General features: G+C 65.6%; 4 protein-coding genes across 4 annotated transcripts; 3 read left to right on the forward strand and 1 right to left on the reverse strand.

The window, feature by feature from the left end:
* Positions 1-1,342: 1,342 nt before the first annotated feature.
* Positions 1,343-3,872, forward strand: EMIHUDRAFT_64403 (hypothetical protein; the record flags this gene model as incomplete). Its single annotated transcript, XM_005779627.1, has 6 exons — positions 1,343-1,654; positions 2,131-2,199; positions 2,490-2,528; positions 2,639-2,761; positions 3,084-3,291; positions 3,520-3,872. 6 exons carry the CDS (start codon positions 1,343-1,345, stop codon positions 3,870-3,872), a joined length of 1,104 nt encoding a protein of 367 aa, XP_005779684.1.
* Positions 3,873-7,198: 3,326 nt separating this feature from the next.
* Positions 7,199-7,717, forward strand: EMIHUDRAFT_56843 (hypothetical protein; the record flags this gene model as incomplete). Its single annotated transcript, XM_005779628.1, has 1 exon — positions 7,199-7,717. A coding segment is annotated over one exon (519 nt), but the record flags the coding sequence as incomplete, so codon positions are not given.
* A 2,867-nt stretch (positions 7,718-10,584) lies between these two features.
* EMIHUDRAFT_100399 (hypothetical protein) lies at positions 10,585-16,907 on the forward strand (the record flags this gene model as incomplete). Its single annotated transcript, XM_005779629.1, has 4 exons — positions 10,585-11,281; positions 11,382-12,340; positions 12,423-16,300; positions 16,358-16,907. The coding sequence occupies 4 exons, from the start codon at positions 10,585-10,587 to the stop codon at positions 16,905-16,907; spliced, it is 6,084 nt and encodes a 2,027-aa protein (XP_005779686.1).
* A 527-nt stretch (positions 16,908-17,434) lies between these two features.
* EMIHUDRAFT_205272 (hypothetical protein) lies at positions 17,435-18,845 on the reverse strand (the record flags this gene model as incomplete). Its single annotated transcript, XM_005779630.1, has 3 exons — positions 17,435-17,459; positions 17,536-18,039; positions 18,115-18,845. 3 exons carry the CDS (start codon positions 18,843-18,845, stop codon positions 17,435-17,437), a joined length of 1,260 nt encoding a protein of 419 aa, XP_005779687.1.
* Positions 18,846-21,582: the final 2,737 nt, after the last annotated feature.

Below are 21,582 nucleotides of genomic sequence, written 5' to 3' on the forward strand. Positions count from 1 at the left end.
CAGACAGTGGGCCCAATAGGAACAAGAAGACAATTTTCATTTAAGGGGGACGGTGGGGCGTGGACCCCCGGGCGGGCCTTGTGTTGCTGGCGCTGTTGTTGTTGTTGCTGGCCCTGGCGTTGGTGCGGGCAATTCTTCGGGGGGGGGGCCCCAATCGCCGCCCCTTAGGGGGCCGCCCCCCGGCCCATTGGGGGGGGCTTCCTCCCCCTCTTCCTCTTCTTCTTCTTCTTCTTCCCCCCCCCCCCCCCTCCTCCTCCTCGCCCTAGGCGTGCCCGCGGGGGCTCTGCAGACAGCCAGACGGCTCCGCGCGGTCGGACCGTCTTTTTCAGACTGAACTATTCTGGGCACCAAGGGTATGTGCTGCTAGATCTCACGGAGCTGAGCTCATATCTGCCCTTGGTACCCTGTTTTGAGTTCGGGAATGCCTCCGGTACCCTGCTTCTGTGTACGGGGGGCCCGTCCGGACGATCATGCTTGGTGCCCCCCCCCCCGGGACCCCCCGTGCGGGGGCCTTCCCATGTCGAGGCCGGCCCGAGCGGCCGCCGGAACGGACTCTGGAGCGGCCGCAGGGGCTAGTGCCATCGCGCTGCGCCGCTGGCGGGCTGCCATAGAGCTCTCGTGGGCGTGCTATCCGCGCCCCTAGATTGTAGGGTGGACCAATACTGAGTGAACAAAAGTTGACCCCGTTCGGTTACGACGGCAGCCCTCTTCACTTAATGTGAGCCTCGTGCGACTCGGTCCGTAAGCCGAGGGCACCCGCGCGCCACGTGGGTAGGCTCCGCTTGCCATCTGGGGGCGATGCGGGCGGGCGCCGGAGCCCACCCTAAATAGTAGGGTGGTACCCTACTTCGAAGGGGAAGGGCGTGAATCCGATCGGCGGCGGCCCGCGCGAGCGAGGTGGAGAGAGAGAGATTTTTAGCAATACCAAACAACTCTAACACTCACACGTAATTTGGGGCCTGGAGCCCTGTTCGCGCGCGTTGTTTTGTTTGTCGAGGTGGATGCGCATGAGCGCGATGCGTCGCAGCGCTCTTGCGTTTCGGCGGTAGTGATCTGATCACCCGATGCCACGTTCGGATCGCTCCTCATCGCAAACCCCGTCAGCAGTCCTCCTCCAAAGTACGTAAGCTCCATGAAAAAAAAACTGGAGCGGCCCTGAAGCTCCTCGAAGCGCACCGGGGTCGGGAAGGGTGGCTTGGCCCGTGACCCCTGCATGCTCGCCACGCGCCCTCGTCTCTCCCTAGTGCTCCTCATGCTGCTCCTGCAGAGTCATGGCCTTGCCGTCCTGCGTTCGCCGCGGCTCCTGCGGGGAGCGCTGCCGACGCGGACGGCGGTCGCGACGATGGCGCTAAAGACGGGGATCGTCGGGCTCCCCAACGTCGGGAAGTCGACGCTATTCAACGCTATCATGGAGGAGACGAACGCCGAGGCCGCCAACTACCCGTTTTGCACGATCGAGCCCAACGTCGGCGTGGTCGACGTTCCGGACGAGCGGCTAAAGGTGCTGTCAGACATCAACAAGTCGCAGAAGACGGTGCCGACGACGCTCTCCTTTGTCGACATCGCGGGCCTCGTCGCGGGCGCCTCCAAGGGCGAGGGCCTCGGCAACCAGTTCCTCGCCAACATCCGCGAGTGCGACGCGATTGTGCACGTGGTGAGATATGGGGAGACATGGGGAGACATGGGGAGATATGGGGAGATATGGGGAGATATGGGGAGATATGTGGAGACGCGATTGTGCACGTGGTGAGACAGCGCACTGTAGCTAGCCTGCCTGCTCGCTTTGGAGCCCAGCGCCTTGCCTGAGGCCCGCCGCTGCCTGCCTTGCTGTCGTCCTCCGTGTGTCCGTCCCTCTCGACTGTCCGCCCCAGACCACCTTCACCGCCTCCTCCCTTGCCACCACCCGCGCCTCCTCCTCCGTCGCCGCCACCCTCGCCGCCACCTCCCTCCCAACCCCAACCCCGCCTCCGCCCCCGCCACCCTCCGCCGTCGCCACCACCGCCACCAGCCGGCGCCCCTGCTCTGAGGAGTGAGGAGTGCCGCCGCGTGATCACCGCCTGCGCTGAGCCCTGCCGGTATGGGTCGGCGCTCTCCTCCTGAGAGTGAGTCCGCCCCTCTCCGCGTGGGCAGGTGCGGTGCTTTATCGACGACGACATCGTGCACGTCTCGGGCTCGGTGGACCCGCTGCGCGACATTGAGGTGCGGGGAGAGATGGGGGAGAGATGGGGGAGAGATGGCTCGGTGGACCCGCTGCGCGACATTGAGGTGCGGGGAGATCTGGGGGAGAGATGGGGGAGAGATGGCTCGGTGGACCCGCTGCGCGACATTGAGGTGCGGGGAGAGATGGGGGAGAGATGGGGGAGAGATGGCTCGGTGGACCCGCTGCGCGACATTGAAGATCTCCCCACATCTCCCCATATCTCCCCACGACACGTCCACGACACGTCCACGACACCGTCCACGACACGTCCACGACACCGTCCCGCCAGGTGATCACGCTCGAGCTCGTGCTGGCGGATCTCGCTCAGGTGGAGGCTAGACCTCGGCTAGACCTCGGCTAGACCTCGGCTAGACCTCGGTTACCTCGACTAGACCTCGGCTAGACCTCGGCTAGACCTCGGCTATGCATCTCGCGCAGGTGGAGCGGCGCCTCGAGCGGGTGCGCAAGGACGCAAAGAGCAAAAAGGAGGGCGCCGCCGAGGAGCTGGAGGCGCTCGAGGCTCTGCTGCCGCTGCTAGACGCTGGCACGCCCGCGCGCAAGGTGTCGAGGCCGCTAGATGGCAATCAAGGGGTGTCGGCGGCCCAGCTAGCCTCTCCACGCTCCTTGCTGCACTCCGCCGCTCTCGAGGAGCGTGGCACCTTGCCCGTTCCACTTTTGTGGGGCACACTCCCCCCGTCGTACTGGCGAGAAGGGGAGGGGGGAGGGGGGAGGCGGCGAGGGCGAGCAAGAGGGAGGCGGCGAGGGAGTTGAGAAGGCAACCGAGGTTGAGAGGGGGGGGGGGGGGGGGCTTAACATCCACGGCGAGCAGTTGGCTGGACTCTTCCATGAACCTTCCATGAACCTTCTCGGAGCCTTCCGACAGGCCGAGCTCGACAACAAACAGTGGGCGCGTGTCAAGGGGCTCGGGCTGCTCTCTGCCAAGCCCGTCATCTACCCGGCAAACGTGGCCGACGCAGAGCTGGCCGACGGGAACGAGATGGTCGAAAAGGTGCGCGCCCTCGCGGCGGCGGAGGGGGCGTCCACGGTCGTTGTGTCGGCCCAGGGGGAGGCGGAACTGGGGGAACTGGACGGTGAGACCCTCGCCAGATTTCCCCCATATCTCCGCCACACCTCCCCCACATCTCGAGCGGTGAGACCCTCGCCCGCCACCCCGCCCTTGCGCCCGCCGCCACCAACTCCACCGCTGGTGCGGGGCGCACTCTCCTCTCTCCTGTGTGGCGGGTGGAGAATTGCCCCTAGTCCCGGAGGGGGGGGGGGGGGGGGCCTGAAGCTCCAGACGAGTGCCATGTTCTTTCTAGGCGAGGAGCGGCAGACCTTCCTCGAGGAGCTCGGCGTCGAGAAGGGCGAGACGGGGCTCGAGAAGCTGATCCGCGAGGCGTACAAGCTGCTGCGGCTGCGCACGTACTTCACCAGCGGCGAGACGGAGACGCGGGCGTGGACGATCCGCGCGGGCGACAAGGCGCCGCAGGCCGCGGGCGTGATCCACTCCGACTTTGAGAAGGGTTTCATCCGCGCGGAGACGATCGCGTACAGAGACTACGTGGAGTGTGGCTCCGAGAAGGTGGCCAAGGAGAGCGGCAAGCTGCGGGCCGAGGGCAAGGACTACGTGGTGGCCGAGGGCGACGTGGTGCACTTCCTCACTAATAAATGACAGCGCGGTGCTGGGGGTATGACATGGATCATGGTTGCGCCCTGCCGATCCGTTGGCACGAGCGGCCCGCGTTTCGTCGCGATTTCGATTCGATTTGTGTTGGTACGCCGCCACTAGAGCACTACCCCCACCCAGAGCGCGCTGCGAGCAGCGCCGGGCGATGACGGCCGTGCAACATTTCTCTTTTCTTTTCACGCTCTCGTCGCCCCGGCCTCCGCTACCTCCTCGCCAGTATGGCCAAGTCAACCTCCCGCACCCAGCACATGCGTGCGTACTACGTACGCTCTCCCCAACACTCGCCGCGCGGACGGCAGTGGTGCACGCAACTCTGACGCCGCCTTCCCTCTGCAGTTTGACCTCAAGATGGAGCTCGAGCGCAGCAGCAAGAGCAAGGCGTTGGGCGCCGCCGAAATGGTGCGCCGCTCCCGCCCACTCTCCGCAGTCCACACCCACCCACACGATGTGCGGCCGGCGGCGGTGGCATGATTCGCCCGGCTCCGCCACAGAAATCCTCCGCTGAGAAGTCGATCAAGGCGGTGCTTGTGCGCCACGAGAAGTGCGGCTGCAAGGACGGCATCACGCTTGCCATTCACGGCCACGCCTGACCTCACTGCTTTGGCACTGAGGCAGTGTTGAACGGGGTTGCGCCTGTGTGCTCTGAGCCCGTGAGCTGGTGCGGCCCGCGCCGCACCCGCACACGAGCCCCCTAGTGGGAGTGCGGACGTTTTTTCCGATCGGACTCGTCGAGTTCTGGCCCTCGATCTCTCCGCATACCCGGAGGGGGCCGGCAGTGCCGCGAGGAAATCCGGTGTAAACACACGCGATCCCGGTTGCGGTTCCCGCTTCCCAGCCGCTCCGCGGGAGACACGGCCGTCGGCCCCCGCGCTCGCCCCGCTGACTAGGTCCAGCCCTGGGTGGCGCAGATCTGACGTTTTGTGACAATCGTCAGATCCGTGTTTTTTTGGTCTTGCGGTACATCTCTCCGCTCGCCACCTCACGCTCCGCCGTCCGGCCATGGATGGTTCGATGGAGCTCGCCGAGCTCCATCGACGCCATCCAACTCCGCTCTCCGGTCACGACCGAGTCTGAACGCGCTCAGCCTCAGGAGGTACCAAACCGCGCGAATTCTGCACGCCTCGCTGCACCGCTGGCTTGACTGAATCAGGCAGCAGCAGGCTGCTGCTGCTGCCACAGCAGCAGTCTGCTGCGGCCCTAATACGCAAGTTGATGACTAGCAGCACTGCCGCTCTGCCGGGGGCACATTCGAGCCGCCACAGCCGGTGTGCGGCTGTGCACTGCCACCTGCCCGCGGCTACGCACAATGTGCGCTCGCATTGGATGAGCCCTGCTGATGGACCTGCGTCGCCTAGCTGCACGAGAGCAATGCCGCAGGCAGTGGCCGTGGCATACACTGCGAGCACACTTGGTGCAGCTGCGAGGTGCAGCAAGAGCACGTCGTTCCTGCCTCTGATGCTACTCTCTCGCGGCTTGCAGCGCGTCACTCGCGCATGCTCTCCAGGAGCTATGGCGGGCGCGTGTGTGGGGCTGTAGCCTGTGTTTGGCCGGTTCTGACCCGTTTACTATCAGTATCATGTCCGGGCCACAAAAAATCGCACACGGGTAGCGGCTCAGGGGCCCAGTAAGTCGCGGAATCGCCAAATGTCACAACCTGCGCCACCCACGCAGGGCTGGACCTAGTCCGCTGCCGCCGCTCCGCGCTCCCCCTCCCGACGTAATCATGAGGGTAATCGTAAAGCCGTACGTATACATGTTCATGTACACTCTGAAACGAAAACAGCTTATCTTCTGGTTTTAGAATATTCAGAGGTGTTTTAGAATGTCGGGCGAAGTGTGCCAAACTGTGCACAAACCCGGCGGCCCGGTGTGCTCGCGAGCGCCAGTGGGCCAGTGGCAGTGACTCACTGCCAGTGTGTGGTGTGTCGGTTGCGGGTTGGGGCCTCAACGGTCTCGGCTGGGCATCAGCCATCATTTTCCACGGCCAGCGAGGCCCAAAACGCAAAAGGCTGCTTGGCGCAAGGTACGAGCAGACAGAAGAGGAGCGTCGTAGGACGTAGCGAAGTAGGACCGCGCCTCCTTCGCGCTACGGCCTACGCGCGCCGATCCGCTCCAGTGCTGCTTGGATGCCGACTCCACCACACAGTCGAACAGCTGGTGCAGGTCGTCCGACGCCTCCGCGTAGGCGGTAGGGCCCCGACAACGAGGCTGCGCACGGTGCCAAGCCTGATGAATGGACGGACATCGAGGCACCCTACCCCCTAAAATGACGGAACCCTGGTCGAAAGACCGCTAGGCACTACACTCTTGACTTTGCGAGGGCGGCCGGCACGGCCGCACCACCCCTTACATTATACCTGGAGAGAGAGTACAAGGTGGAGAGAGAGAAAAGTACCTAGAGGCCTCAGCTTCGCAAAAAAGACCCGATGCGCGGCGGCCTGCGACGGCCCGGGATGAGCTCCCCACGATGCGACTAAGCGAGATCAATTGACCTACTGGACCTATAGTCCACCCCTATCATGTCTATACTGACTGCAGACGACCACATGCCACACAGCATCACGCACAAGCACAAGACCCGGGATCGCAAAAAAGACCCGCGGTGCTCACACACACCCACGCGCTCGTGCATGCCGAACCAGCTCTAAAAAAATACCACCGGCACCGCCTCGCCAAGGCGCACAATAGTCAGACTGACAGTGTTTTCCAGTTGTGGCATCCTCGGCAGCCAGAAATAAATGGCGACCGGCAGACGGTCACAGAGGGTACGGGGTTGAGAGCATTTTCCAGCGGCCCAGGATGACGCATCTGGAAAATGCTGTCAGTGTGACTATTGTGCGCCTTGGCAAAGCGGTTTCGAAGGTATTTTTTCCGAGCGCGGTGGACGGCAAGATGAAGTCCACTGCGCTCGAAAAAAATACCACCGCAAGCGCCTCGCCGAGGCGCACAATAGTCCTCAGTCTGGCGAAGGCCAATTCTGTCATCCTGGGCGTCAGCAGCGTGCGACGACAGCGGTCTTCGCTGCGGAGCGGTCTTTTTTGCGAGGCTGAGGCCTCTACAAGGTTGAGCTGGGACGCGGTACCTCCATCTCGCTCTACGCTCTCAGCTCTCGCATGCCCAGAGCGCGCGGCTGCTACCACTGCTATCAATCCGACCACCGGGCACGGGACTGCCCGCACTGCGTCTGTGCGACGTGCGGCGGACTCGGCCACGAGCCGCCGCGCTGCCCTCACCGCACGCCAGCGGCCGAGGATCTGGGCGACTTTGCGCCGCACGCCCGCACCTCCGCGGCAGAGCCAGCCGCGTTCACTTTCATCGAGCTTTTTGCCGGCATCGGCGGCTTCCGCGTGGCCCTCGCCGCCCTCGGCGGGCGCTGCGTATTCGCTTCGGAGGTCGATCCGTTTGCGCGTGGCTCATACGCCGCCAACCACTGCGGCGAGCGACCCGCCGGCGACATCACACAGATCGACGCGTCCAGCGTCCCAGCGCACGACGTGCTCGCCGCTGGCTTCCCGTGCCAGCCCTTCTCCTTCTCGGGCAAGCGCGGCGGCCTCGGCGACCCGCGAGGAGCCCTCTTCCTCGAGATCGTGCGTCTTGCGCGGGCGCACCAGCCAAAGGCCCTCCTCCTCGAGAATGTGCGCGGTCTCGAGAGCCATGACGGCGGCCGCACGCTCGCGATAATCCTGCGCGAGCTTGAGGGGTGCGGCTACTGCGCCCGTCACGCCGTGATTGACGCAGTCGGCCTGCTACCGCAGCAGCGGGCGAGGGTCTTCATCGTTGCGTTGCGCGCGGACGTGCGGCAGCAATACGACTTTCCGCGGCTGCCGCGGCTTGGGCGAGGCGTTCGCGACATTCTGCAGCCGGTAGCGGCGGGGGCGGCGGCGGCGGCGGCGTCGGCGGCGGCGAGGGTGGGAGCGGCGGCGGAGGCGGGGGCGGCGGCGAGGGTGGGAGCGGAGGCGGGGGCGGCGGCGGCGAGCCTGTCCGCGGGGGAGGCTGCTGCCTTGAGCCTCTCTGCTCGCCAGCTGGCGAAGGTACGCGGCCAGTCGTACACGGCGCGCTTCCCCGAGGCGCGACCTTTCCTGGACCTTTCCTGGACCTTTCCTGGACCTTTCCTGGACCTTGCCTGGGTAGGCACGCTTCCCCGAGGCGCGCTTCCTCCCCCCGCCGTGTGCGGCGGCGGCGCGCACGCTTCAGTCGAGCTACGGCAGCTACATGCTCTACTCGCAGTTCGTGCCGCTCGAGGGGCGTGTCGCGGAAGACGAGGGCGGCGGCGGCGACAGCGGCGGCGGCGGGGGCGGCGGCGGCGACAGCGGCGGCGGCGACAGCGGCGGCGGCGGCGGTGTCGGCGGCAGTGGCGGGGGCGGCGGTGGCGATGGCGTTTGTCCCGGCGAGGTCTCCCCGGCCCCTCCGGCGTCCCGCTGGCGCCGCTTCTCGGCCCGAGAGTGCGCGCGCCTCCAGGGCTTTAGCGAGGCGTGGAAGCTGCACCCACAGCGCGCGTATTCCCTCTTTGGAAACGCAATCCCGCCGCCCGTCGTTGCGATGGTCGCGGCCCCGATGCTGCGATGCTGCGGCCTGCTGCCGCCAGCCGCTGTCGAGGTCGGCCGGGCCCGAACCTGCACCGCTAATCGCGCCCCGGAGGGGTGGGAGGTTGGGTGGGCCGTCGCGCGGCAGCTCCTGCTCGAGGCTGCCCCACGTGACGGCGGGAGGCGGGAGGCGTTGCGACGGCTCACCGCCGGCGTCGCCGCTAGCAGTTGCTACGGTGCCGAGCAAGCATGAGGGATAGTTGAGTTGAGAATCTTTGGCATATGTAGAGCCGGAGATTTGGTCAGGTGGTTACAGTTTTTCGTATAAAGGCTCTACCATCAATCGGGCAATGAAAAATAAATTAAAGTTAAAACGGTCAAACTCTGATCTCCTCTGCATGACGGGAGAGGACGACCCCGGCTAGTCGCCGACCACACCCACAAAGAACCCTCAACTCTGCAGAGTATCTTGCTTCTTCGTTCTTGGTGGAGAGCTCTAGCCTCTACGGGGGAAGGACCCACTCCTCCCCGCTGTACACTGTAGTCGGCCCCGTGAACCTTCACGGGACCTCCTTGGCAAAGCCGCCCTGCAACTCGTTGGCAGTCCTCGTTTTCGACTTTGGCCGCCCCGCGTCGGCCAGGTTCGTGTACCCCGACCCAAAACTCTTCGCCGGCCCCACCAGCTCGACCGACTCGACCGCCAACCGGCTGGGTTTGACCGGCGGCGCGACGCGTGGCCTGTGCTGCGGCCATCTCGGACGTTCAAGCGGCGCCAGCCAGCGGCTCGGCCGCGCATCCTTCACACACGCCGCCACGACCGGGATGAGCGGCCCCGGTGTCGAGCCATGGTGTGAGCTGCATGTGCGGGGCGGCTGTGGCCACAGCAGGTCCACCAGACGGGCGTCAAAGCTTGCCGTCGGCGTGCTGTTGTGGCGAGAGCGCGAGACAGCTGCAGAGGAGCCGAGTGCAGTGGCGAGCCAGAGGCTACCTGGGTCACCAAGTGGTGGCCCTTGCCCATTCTGAGCAGGGCTGAGCTTTGGTGGGGCTGTGCTTGACATGTGTGAAGTGGGAGTGCGTGCCGGCGGCGCGTGAGAGTGAGAAACACGTGTGTATGAGGCCGTAAGAGCCGTGGTATGAGCCATAGTGAGCTTCATCACCCAAGATAAGTGCGGTTTGGGACACATCCACACGCCTCCTGGCAGGGCTGGGCCGAGAGAGCGGCAGGGAAGGCGAGGTGGTGAGCTGACAGGCTGGGGAGTCGGCACGTGTGCGTGTTGCGGATGACCTGGCACCTGCCAAAAAGCGTTGTTTGCGGCTATTGCTCAAAACTATGGGAGAGAAGGCTTACATATTATGACTGCATGCATGCATTTGGTGCATGAGGGCTGCGGGATGGGACATATCACGGTCGATGGCGCCGATGACGACCTCCGGAATGCCCTCGCAATCGCCTCGGATGGTGTGTCCACCGGGACAGTCTCGAGTCCTATCCGTGGCATCACGAGCCGGTGTGAGCTTGGAGACCCGAGATAAGTGCGGCTCGGGACAGCTCGGGCTTGCTACCGATGGGCCTGGGCCAGGAAAGCGGCAGGGAAGGCGAGGTGGTGAGCTGACAGGCTGGGGAGTCGGCATGTGTGCGTGTCGCGACGCTGCCCAAAAAGCGTTGTTTGCGGCTATTGCTCAAGACTTTGGGAGAGAAGGCCTGCGTTTTATGACTGCATCCGTGCGTTTGGTGCATGAGGGCTGTGGATCGGGACATTTCACGGTCGATGGCGCCGATAACAACCTCCGGAATGCCCTCACAATTGCTCGGCATGGGGTCCGCCGGGGACAATCTCGGGTCCTATCTGTGGCATCACGAGCCGGTGCGAGCTTGAAGGCCCGAGCTGAGCGCGGTTTGGGACACCTCAGGCTTGCTACTGATGGGCCTGGGCCAGGGGAGCGGCAGGAAAGGCGTCGTCATGAGCTGGAAAGCCGCTCCATCCGCATCTTCGCTGAGCGAGTGAGTGACACGCAAGTCCTCTCCCGGCAAAAGCGGCAACGGCCTGAGCCACTGTTTACCAGGCACGAGTGTAGGGACCCGGTAGTACACACTCCTATTCTGCGGGTTTGTGAACAGTCCGAACGTTACGAAGTCCGCATCGCGCGCGCGTCCCTTCGCGTCCGTGAGAGATATGGCTACATCGGACGACGAGCCTGACGATGGCGACGGGTCCAACCTACCGGTTGACGCCTCGCGGCACATTGAACGCATGAATGCCGAGCGCAGCGACCCGAAGCAGCCGGTGGTGTACGCGTACCTCTCGGAGATGTTTGCGTCGCCTCGGCACGCACAACTCACCCCTGGGCTGCGCTTCGCGCAGCTGCACGCGGTCGTGCTGTACTACCTCGGCTTGGCCGAGGAGGGCCTGCTACCGCAGAACCGCGGCGCCGCTGCCTGGAAGCGGCTGCGCGAGGATGTGCCCTTTTGCGACGCCAATGGACGGCTGCGCTCGCTGCCCAATCCGGCCGTGGTGGATGCAGCATCGGCACAGCCAGGCAGCCCTGTCGCCTCGCGTCGTCACGAAGCTGAGACGCCTTCCGTCCAGGTCGTGCCGGCCGTCCTCGAGCCACGCAGCGGAATGAAGGAGTTGTCGGTAGCGCGGCGTCGCCTCTACGACGAAGCCATCCTGTTCGTTGAGACGCAGCTCAAGCACATTGGGAATGGCAAGCCCGCGTGCTCGCGGCTCCGAGCCGAGCTGCAGTACCTGGGGCAGGCCGTTGCAGTGGTTGCGTCCAAGCAGCACGCGCAGCTCGACCTCGATGAGCGAGGCGCATTCGAAGACCTCGCCAGGCAGGTGCTTGCCTCGCCGTACATGTACCAAGAGCTCGGTGCGTCCTCGCCCGTCCTCCCCGGATGTCTGCCCGTCCCACCTGTGCATGGACGCTCCGCCCCATTGCCACACATCTGAGCCGCTGCTTTCGCACTCAGTTGGAGCGACCGACGCCTTTGAGGAGGTCTGCAAGCTCATCAATGCCAGGCTGCCAGGTCAGCCCTTTGGAGACGAGCATCAGCTCTTGCGCGTCGCTACACGTGTGCTCGAGGAGTACCCGATCGCGACGTACCTGGTGCAGCGTGGCTGGTGCCGGCCAGTCGATGAGCAAGGCCGCCGGCTGCTCGGGCGGATTCGGCTCGACTCCGGCTCGGCGCACCCGGCCGCGGCGCAAGCTCGATCCACGCGGCGCCGCGGCAGCAGACCCGCTCCTCCCAGTCGAAGCGCGGACGGCGCGTCTGCTGCTGGTATGTCCACGGCAGCCACGACGGGCGCAGGCAGCGACTCCGACGCTTCCAAGGAGGAGATGCCGCTCACGACGTGCCGCGCGCCCCCAGTCACCGCCTTCCAGTGGTTTGCGCGCACAGAGGCGCTGCGACTGAGAAGCTCCGCCTCCGCCACAGTGTCGAGCGATCAATGGCGCGCCATCACAGCGGCCTGGGACGAACTCCCTTCGGACCGCAAGGCGTGGTGGGAGACGCAGCGGCTTGCAAGCTTGCAGGTGCAGAACGCCCGAGCACTCTCCTCGAGCTGCTCGTACATCTGCGCGCACGGCGCGACCGACCTAGCCCACTGTGAGGGCTGCGGCGAGGCGCGCAGTGGCCACCCCTTCTGTTTTCAGAAGCGGCTTGTGGAGGCGGGTGCAGATGGCACGAGCGAGGCCCTCTACCTCTGCCCGTCCTGTCTGCAGAGACACCTCGCCGCGGTGCGCCTCCTGCCACCCCAACCGCCGACGCCGACGGTGCTCGCGGCGATCGAGCTGCTAGTCGGGGGAAGCGGCGGTTGCGCCAAACTCGGAGCCGTCCGGGAGGCGGCGCGCGCTGCGGCAGGGGTCGTCACGCGCGGTGTCAGCCAGTCGCAGCGTGCTGCCATCGCCGCGTGCTCCCACCTCGACGAGGTGCGCGCCTCGCGCGAGCCCCGCCGACCACCCCAGCCACGACGCCCTTGACATAACCCTCCGTGCTCGCCCTCGCCTTCAGTGCATCACGGCAAGCGCCACTCTGGCAGAGGCGGCGGGGCTCTCCTCGAGCCGCGCTTTCGCGAATGTGCACGGGGGCTTGGTCGCGCTCAAGGTGGCGGAGCACCTCCGCGGCGGCGAGCCCAGCGTCGTGAAGGCCTGCGCAGTCCTGCACGAGTACCAGCGCGCACCCGCTCTCGAAGATGCTGCAAAGGCGGTGCACATGCACGTGATGCAGGCTCTCGTGGATGCGGCGCGCAGCGGTCGCCGAGGCAGGCTGGAGGCGGAGCTCGCGCTGCGGTCGGATGCGGCGGCGCTCGCGCCCGTGGTGCTCCGGTTCGTGCGCGATGACATCTGCAACGTCTTGCAGCTCGTGCTCGACGACGTCGTCGACCTCGCGTCCCCCGACGTCATCGACGCAGACAACGCCTCCGCGGCTCCCCGACAGTCGCGCCGACGCGACATACTGCGTCGTGTCGCCGAGTCCATCATCGGCCCGTTGCTGCACCTGCGCTGGATCGGCTCGCAGGAGGAGTGCCCCGAGGCAAAGAAGCTCTTTCGGCGCATCAGCCGCTTCCTCCAGGTGCCGGAGCGCGCCGCCACCTTTCGCAGCGCACTCTTTCGGGAGGGAGCACCACGTTCCCTCGACACCGACCTCAAGCAACGCGCGCCTGTGCTGCTAGAGGCGGACCGAGAGCGTGGCAAGACGACCAGGCGCGCTGTCATCGAGGACAATGCCCCGATCGTGTCCATCACGGCCCCAGGGCTTGGCGAGGTCGTGCAGGCCAACTTGACGCACTGGACCGCTACGGGAAGTGTCAACCTGGACCCGGCCACCGGCAGCTTGGGCGACGGTCGGCCGCTCAGCACTGCCGTGGGCAAGTTTGTCGCCACCGCCGGTCCACTCTACGGCGTTGCCTTCCCCGAGCTGCGAAGAAACGCAATGTCCTCCTCGCACCGGGGCCTGCGCCTGCCTGCCGAGTACGCCCTCCGGGGCGACCAGACGTGCCAGTGGGGCGTGAGTGACGGCACCGTCTGCCGCTTGATGCACCCGACCCGCGGGCTCGTGCCCGAGCTGGTCAATGGCGAGGGCCTCACCCTTGCCACGCACGTCCCCGTCAAAGAGGCGCTGTCGCACCTCTTCAAGATGTTTCGGTTGCAGCTTGACTCGAATTCCACGCACGTCTACGGCAACCTCAAGGACGCGACGATCCGGGCGCTACCGGTGCACGTCTTTTCGTTCCTTGAGCGACCTGAAGGTGGCGCCGTCGGCTCATGGGTGGAGGGGCCGCGCGAGGGTCTGCGCGCGCACTCGCGCAGGTTCTACCCAGGCGCCTGGACCGACGACGGGAGCTCCCTCCGCGTAACGTCGCTGCGCATCGGCCCTCCGCAGCCGGTCAACTCGCTCGCGTCCGACGAGCAGTGGGGGCTCGCGCTCGAGCTCGGCCGTGCCACGGGGCAGCTGTCTCGCGGCAACTATGCCGACTGCGGCGAGGTTGGCGACGCGCTGCGGCCGTTTCTGCAGGGTGATCTCGGCACGTACAGCGTGCTTGGAGGCTGCCTCCGCCGCGAGATGGTCGTCGTGTCGAGAGGTGTGTTCCGAAACGAGGCCGAGGCGCGCGCTCATGTGCGTGCTCTGCGGATCGTCCATGCGATGTGGGACCCGCTGCGCCCCGTTATGCACAACCAGTTCGCGCTCCTCAAGGGCATCCTCGTCTGCCGTTTCAAGAACGGCTCCATCGATACGGAGCGCACGATGCAGGGCTTCACCAAGTTCAAGCCGGGATCCGAGGGCCAGGGCTTCCAGACGAAGAAGGAGCTGGTCGGGCGTCGCACGCAGGCGTTCCACAACGTGATGCAGCGTCTCTTCCGCATCTACAAGAGGGAGGCGTACGGCGACAGGGTCACCATCAACGCAGACGGGAGCCTCGACCGCGACGACTACGACGACCGCTTTCTCGATATGATCCGGAGCCTTGCTGCCCCCGATGCGACGGGCCGCGTGGATGAGGAGCTGGCGGACATGATCCACGAGGTGTACGACCTCAACGTGCCGCTGCTTCTCGAGGTGCTGATGACGCGCAAGAGCATCGCCGAGGTCGGCCCCATGATGTGCGCCTACTGGCAGGCCTGGGCGCAGGCGGCGAACTGCCCGCGCGTCTTCCGCCACTTTGTCGACCAGCTCGCCGCGCCGCTCCTCCGCTCCGCCGAGGGCAACACCCACGTGCTACAGGCCTTGTCGACGCCAACCGAGTCGGGCAACTACGGCACGGGGAAGGAGGTGGACTGCTTGCAGGAACTCATCGTCCTCATCGCGCAGCGGTACAAGCTCAAGGCCGCGGGCAAGGGCGAGGAGGCCAAGAAGCTGATCGGGCGCCAGCACGCCCTCGCCGCCAACCTCGACATCGCCCTCGAGACGATACCCTGGCTCGAGACGGAGTGGGCTGGCCTGATGAAGAAGACGTACCAGTCGAGGGTGATGCATCGGTCCGAGGCGATCGACGTCCTCACCTATCTGTACACCCGCTCCTTTGCCGTCGCGGACCCCTTCCGGCGCATCGCATCTGGTGCCCAGGGCGAGGTCGCGCGCTGGGAGCTCGCGACGCAGCTGCGACTAGAGCCTGCGAGCACAGCCGCGCTCCAAGTGCCCTGCTTTTACTACGTCGATATGGAAGGTGGCCCTCTCCGGCTGCTCGCACCTGGGCGCCTCCTCGCGGCGGCGAGGGAGGCGGACGCGTCGATGGAGGAACCGCCGAAGGTGACCTTCGCGACCGGAGAGAAGCCTCTCTTCGGCACCGAGCTCACGGGCGTGTGCTTCGGGCGCGACGGCCGGTGGCGCTCTCGTGGCGGGGTGGGCGTGGGAGAGCTGCGCGTCCCGCACAATGTGCCGCGCACAGTCTGCATCACCGACTCGACGCTGCGCCCCGCCGCCCTGTCGGCGCTGCAGATGCTGCCCCTCACCAGCGACGAGCCCGATGCGACGGAGGAGTACACGCAACTCAGGTGGTCGCTGTCGCTGGTGCGCACCGCCTCTCGTACTGTGCCCGCTGTGGCGCAGCTGCAACGAGCGCTGCCATCCATGTCCCTCCTCCTGTACGTTGACGGCGTCGAGGCCACCAGCGTCAGGGCTACTGACCTGCCGCGGCGGCTGCTCGGGGCGCTCCAGACTGGCAAGCCTATTGTAATCGCCCCGCCGGTCACGCTCCAGGATGCGGCAAAGGCAGCCTTCGACATGTCGTACGACATCCTGCTCTCGGGAGTGGTGGCTAGGTACACGTCGAGCGGCAAGCCTTCGTACACGGCAAAGGTGTGGGGAGGCACCACGTCGGCGCAGCGCGAGTGCCGGCAGGGCAAGCCGTCGCCCCCATCCGCAGTGGAAGGGAAGCCGCAGAGGCTCGTCCTCTTTTGCTACTCCAAGGCGACAGAGCAAGCCGCACCCGCCGGGGGTGAGCGGGGCGTGCAGGCGTCGAAACGCAGCGGCCTCGAGCTCGCGCTCGAGGAGGCGCGTGAGATGACAGAACGCGCGGAGGAGGCGGGGGTCGTGTCGGGCATAGCCGCCAAGCGGGCGGCAGAGGAGGCGGACCAGACCGAGCTGCTCAAGCACACGAGGCGCACGCACCTGCTCACGGGTCGAGCACAGGGGGCCGGGAAGGTCGCCGTCGGGAAGGGCCCGGGCAGGAAGAACACGGCCGACCAGGGCCGCCGCCTGCCGACGCAGCGCACGTACCAGAACCCAGTCGGTCGCATAAGCTCTGGCGACACTGCAGGGCTCGCAGGCGGCGACAACAGGAAACTCAAGTTTGCCAAGAACTACGGGCAGGCCATGCAGCGGTGTTACGACGCGGAGCTGGAGTCGCTGCAGGTGATGACGGACGTGTACAATGCCGAAAGGCCGTGTGGGTGTCGCCGCCAGCTCGGGCGCGGGGCGTGGTGTCTAACAGCTTCTCCCTGCTCTAGGCGCGGCATCCCGTTCGACTACTCGACTCTTGTGCGCCAAGGCGGCGGCGGCGGCGGAGGTGGCGGCTGCAGCGGCGGCGGCGACGGCGGCGACGGCGGCGGTGGCGGCGCGGGTGGGGGACCGGGAGGCAACCGCTCCTCGCGCGCAGGCACAAGCGAGGAGGATGCCCGGGTCGCCAAGGAGCGCGAGCGCATCGAGCGCGAGATCCAGGTGAAGCTGCGCGAGATCGAGACGCACGAGCAGACGAGCATCGAGCTGCAAACCGACCAGACCGCGAGCAGCGTGCAAAATATGCAACCGAGTATAGACAAGGCCAAGGAGCGGAGCGACACCCTGCGGCGCGAGCTGACGGCGCTCCACCGCAAGCTGTGGTCACTAGAAGACGACGCCGGCGGCGGTGCGGGAACGCACATCGATCCGGATGACGAGCTGCTGGAGGGTGATGACGAGGCGATCGGCAGCTTGCCGCTGGAGGACTCCGACGACGAGGGGGGCGATGCAGCAGGTGCAATCAGTGATGACGACATGTTTGACAATGACGGGCCCTAGTTAGTTGCGATCAGTGGTGCCCGGGACGAGCACGGAGACGTTGCGACTAATTATAGCGCTTAGGATCGGAGTAGTGGTCCTGAGTACGTACACTGCATGTAAAATGCATTTCAGTTCATAAAAGGCTGCCGTTTGTGTCAGAAAAGGTCTACCCTGCCTTCGAACTGGACGACTATGGCGGTGCGGGCCGGGAATGCTGCGTTTCTTTTTGCGTGTGTTTCTTCACCATCTGCATCTCGGTTTCTCCGGCCACACTAGCTGACAGCACAAGCGCTCAGACAGCACAAGCGCCTGTCTTTGTTTCTGTAGTGTACTACACCTCTGCCACACTCATGCGAGAGAGGGGCGCTTGACAAACGGCACCAGGCGGGCACCGCCACTGGGCGTCGTTGGAGCAGCGGAACCGAGGGAAGGGAAGGGCAAGCTGCCGGTGCACTCGCACGAGGACGCGCCACCCACGGAATGGGCGGAAGGAGCGAGCGGCGAGGGCTCGATGTGTGAAGGAGTGCGCTTCCCAGCAGTCTTGGTCAGACGCAGAGCCGGACTCGACGCCTCCGAGACCGAGGCCGAGGCGGGGGTGGACGCTGAGGCCGGGTGTCGCTCGGGAGCGGGACAGGACGCCGGGGACGGCGGGGCGGCAAGCCGCCTCGCTGCTTCGCCGCGAACCCCGAGCTCCTGGAGGCTGGTGCCGCGGGCGAGCATCGAGGTTAGCACACGCCGCGCTATCTCGCGGTGGTGCTCCGATTTCCTCTGGTGCATCGCGATGAGCTGGCGCGCCTCGGCTACATCTCGCGGGTCCGCCCGAGTCTGCTCGTCACTCGACGGCTGCCACACCCACACGAAGAGCTCCTCGCTGCCCGCCTCGTACTCGGCCAGGGCGCCCAGATTCGCCTCGGCGAGGAGCAGTGGCGCAAGGCCGTGCGACGACTCCTTGACGCGAACACCGATGTCGCCTTTGCCAACCATTGTCAGCACCGCCATCTCGTGCGCGCTCATTTCTGTGAACGGCGCTGGTGCGAGTGCGGGCGGCTCGTCGAAGACGCTAGTCAGGAGCTCCTCGCCCTCAGAGAGCTGGCGGAGAATCTCGATCGCCGCTTTGCTCGCCGGCCGCAGCTCCATGTAGTAGGGGAAGCTGCCGCAAAGGGACGCGTGCGCAGCGGGGAGGGAGGCGGTGGGGAGCGAGGCGTAGCGCGCACAGTAGTCACACCCGGAGCACTGCTCGACGCTGCCGCCGAGCCAGCCGACGAGCGCAGCACGAAGGCAGCCGGCGTGCGTCAGCACTTTGAGCAGCTGCGTCGTGGCGCTGAGGGCCGCACGAGCGCGCTCCATCGGCGCCGGGAGCGTGGCGCGCTCGACGAGGAACCGCGGCCGCAAGAACGTAATCGAGAGGCCAGACGAGCGAATACGTCCATCCTCCTGGAAGTGCTCGAGCGGGTCCTGGGCGAGGCCGAAGTGGAGTAGCGCGGTGATGCCCGCGTGGTTGACGCCAGTGGCAAATGTTGACGAGGCGATGAGGATGACGTCCGGGTCGGCGCGCCAATCGGCCAAGCTCGACTGCCGCTCCTCCTCTGTCATACCGTTGGTGGCAAACGCGCGGGCAGGCATGCCGTGGGCAGTGAGGAACGCGGCGATAGCGGGCGCCGACGTCGCCTTCGTGACAAACGCGAGCTTGCGTCCTGCCCACGCAGCCGAGGCGAGAGCGCGCGCGAGCCTGCACCCGCGCAACACGTAGCTGGCACTCGACTCTCGAGACCCGGCGGGGAGAAAGCACCGCACCATTGAGATGTCGGCGCGGTCCACCGGCCCGCGCAGCACGGTTAGGTTCTCACCCTCCACCCCGAGACGCAACCGCCAGATCGCCTCTCGCTCGAGCTTGCCGGGCGGCATCGTCGCGGTGAGCGCGAGCACCTGGAAGGGCTCGAAGTTGAGCGCCTGCATCACGAGCGCAAGGCTCGCGTGGGTAACGCCCAGCTTCGCGCAAGCCTCGCGGAACCCGCCCTGCGAGATCTTGAGGCACGTGTGTGCCTCGTCGATCACAAACAGCCGGCACCGCCCGCCGCGCGTGCTAGCGTGGCGCAGGAGCCGTCGGCGACGTCTCGAGTACTCCCGGGAGGCTCAGACATTGCTCCGACAGTGTCTTTCCTGTCAACGCCGCCCTCGACAGAGGCTTCACACCTGCCTCCGGTGCCATCGTGAAATTTGGGCACCCCCGACCCGGGCTCCACATCTTGGCTGCACGTACCTCTGCCGGACCGCGCGATCCATCCGGCCACGGGCAAGCCATGCGACAGGACGCGCAACGAGGCGACGCAGCCTGGTTCACCGCCGAGCTCGAGGAGCTTGGCAACCATAGCGGGAAAGCAGACGATCCCCGCTTTGTCGAGCGCTTCATCCGTGGCCAGTGCACCATGGAGGAGTGCGTCGAGGCCGGCTCCACATGGTGCTACGTCACCTACGCCGAGGCCCGACGAATCGCCCTGCAGCACGGCAAAGAGTTCACTACCACTCGTGCCACTTGGGTCTACAAGACCAAGCGAAATGGCAAACACAAAGCCCGCTGCTGTCTCGACGGGTCCAGCCAGAGGTTCGGCGAGAACTACAACCAGACGTTCTGCTCCACCCTGCGCATGCCCTCCCTTCGCCTCCTTCTCAACATTGCTGCCCGCCGCGGGCTCAAGGCTCGTAGGCGCGACCTTGTCGCCGCCTTCCTCCAGGGAATTCTCGAGGACGGCGAGATCGCCTTCATGCATCAGCCCGCCGGCCACGCCAACGCTCTCGACGAGAACGGCAAGCCCAAGCTCTGCCTCATCCTCAAGCCCCTCTACGGCATGAAGCAGGCGGGGCGGCGCTTCCAGCGCGCTTTCTTTGCTTGGCTCGAGCGTCCCCGCGACGAAGGAGGCGCCGGCCTCATCCCGTCCAAGGAGGACCCTTGCATCTACCGCATCACCACTGAGGACGACGAGCTCATCATCGGAGTCTACGTCGACGATCTCATCATCAAGCGCGACGCCGAGTACGACGCCGAGGGGGCTCTTGTCTCCGACTCGCTCTACGCGCAGTTCATTCGCGACATCGACGCCTCGTGGAAATCTGAGGACGAGGGCCCGCTCTCCGACATCCTCAACGTCCAGGTCACCCCACTCGCCGAGGGCGGTGTTCACGTCGGGCAGGGGCCGTACGTGCGCAAGCTCCTCGACGAGTACCTCGACCAGATCATCGCCGAGCTCCCGAACCCGGCCGAGCCGGGCGCCCGTCACTCCAACAACACGCCGTTCACCCTCAGCATCGCAGAGCGAGTTCAAGCGGCCACGGACGACACCAGCGAGAGGGAGCTGCGCGTCGTCCGCCTCTTCCAGAGCTGCCTCGGGGCTCTTCTCTACCTCGTCTCGAACACGCGCCCCGACATCGCGCTCCCCGTCGGCCTCCTCTGCCGGGCCATGGCGAAGCCCACACCCGCTCTGTTCGAGGAGGTGTACTGCGTCCTGTGCTACCTCCGCGAGTACCCTGACCTTGGTCTTACCTACAACGGTCGGGGCGAGTCGGCCGCCGACGACGAGCTCCACGCCTTCAGCGACGCCGACTGGTCGACCCGTCGATCCACGTCTGGCTGGCTCGTCCGCCTGTGGGGCGCCACGCTTGACTGGAGGGTTCAACAGCAACCCACCGTCTCCCTCTCTTCCTGCCAGGCCGAGATCATGTCCGCCTCGGAGGCGACCAAGGACGTCGAGCAGTACCGGCGTCTGCAGGAGGAGGTCGACGCGCTCCCCGATGGCTCCCCGCGCCCGCCGACGAAGCTTTACGTCGACAACCAGGCCGCCATCGCCTCCGCTTACAACCCGGAGCACCATGGCAAGCTCAAGCACGTCGAGCGACGCCACTTCTACATCCGCGAGGCCATCGAGGCCACCGCCTCTGCGTCTCCGGTCATGAATATCACGTTCCCTAACGCATCGTGATCCGAGAGTGCACGGTTACTCGACTATGTCGTTACTCGACTAAGTCGAGGGGGGGGACGTCGGGCCGAAGCCCGTCAGGCACTCTCTCCCTAACCCTAGCCTTCTCCCGAACCCTAGTGTGTTTTGTTGCCTCCGTGCTTTCACACTCGTCTTGTCGTGTCCGTCCACTGTGATTGCGGCCGTCCACGACTACGTGGTCTCTAGAGAACGTATCAACCCCCTTCTGGTGCCGACCGCGCCCCCGCGGGGCACGGCCGGACGCTACTTACTATATTCACACCTACTACAGTGGGTTGCGGGCATTAAGAAAGCGTCCCATTAAGAAATCATACCAAGCCATTTCCGCAAAAATCTAAGAAACCACGGCGCGCCGCAGGCGCGGCCCCGAGAAAAGGCCAGACGCGAGTGTGAACGGGAGGCCCAGCTCAAAATTTCTCTTCGCCAGCGGCGCGCGCACTTGTCACTTTCCAAGTCTGCGGTGTTCTGAGTGGATGGAGTGAACGGAGGCGTGTGTGCGTCTTCCCGTCATCCAGACAGAGAGCCGACTCGGCGGCAGACTCTGGCATCGCCCGAATTCCATCGCCCTCGCGGGCGGACCGCAGCTTACCTCTTACCTAAAAATCTTTCGGGCCGGCGCTCTGGCTTGAGTGCCCCGGCCGGAGCTAAGAAACCACGGCGTGGGGTGGATGAGGGCTGTGGAAAGGCTTAGAAACGGCGGC

The sequence above is a fragment of the Emiliania huxleyi genome (genome assembly GCF_000372725.1).
Source record: "Emiliania huxleyi CCMP1516 unplaced genomic scaffold EMIHUscaffold_23, whole genome shotgun sequence".
Taxonomy (NCBI): Eukaryota; Haptophyta; order Isochrysidales; family Noelaerhabdaceae; genus Emiliania; species Emiliania huxleyi.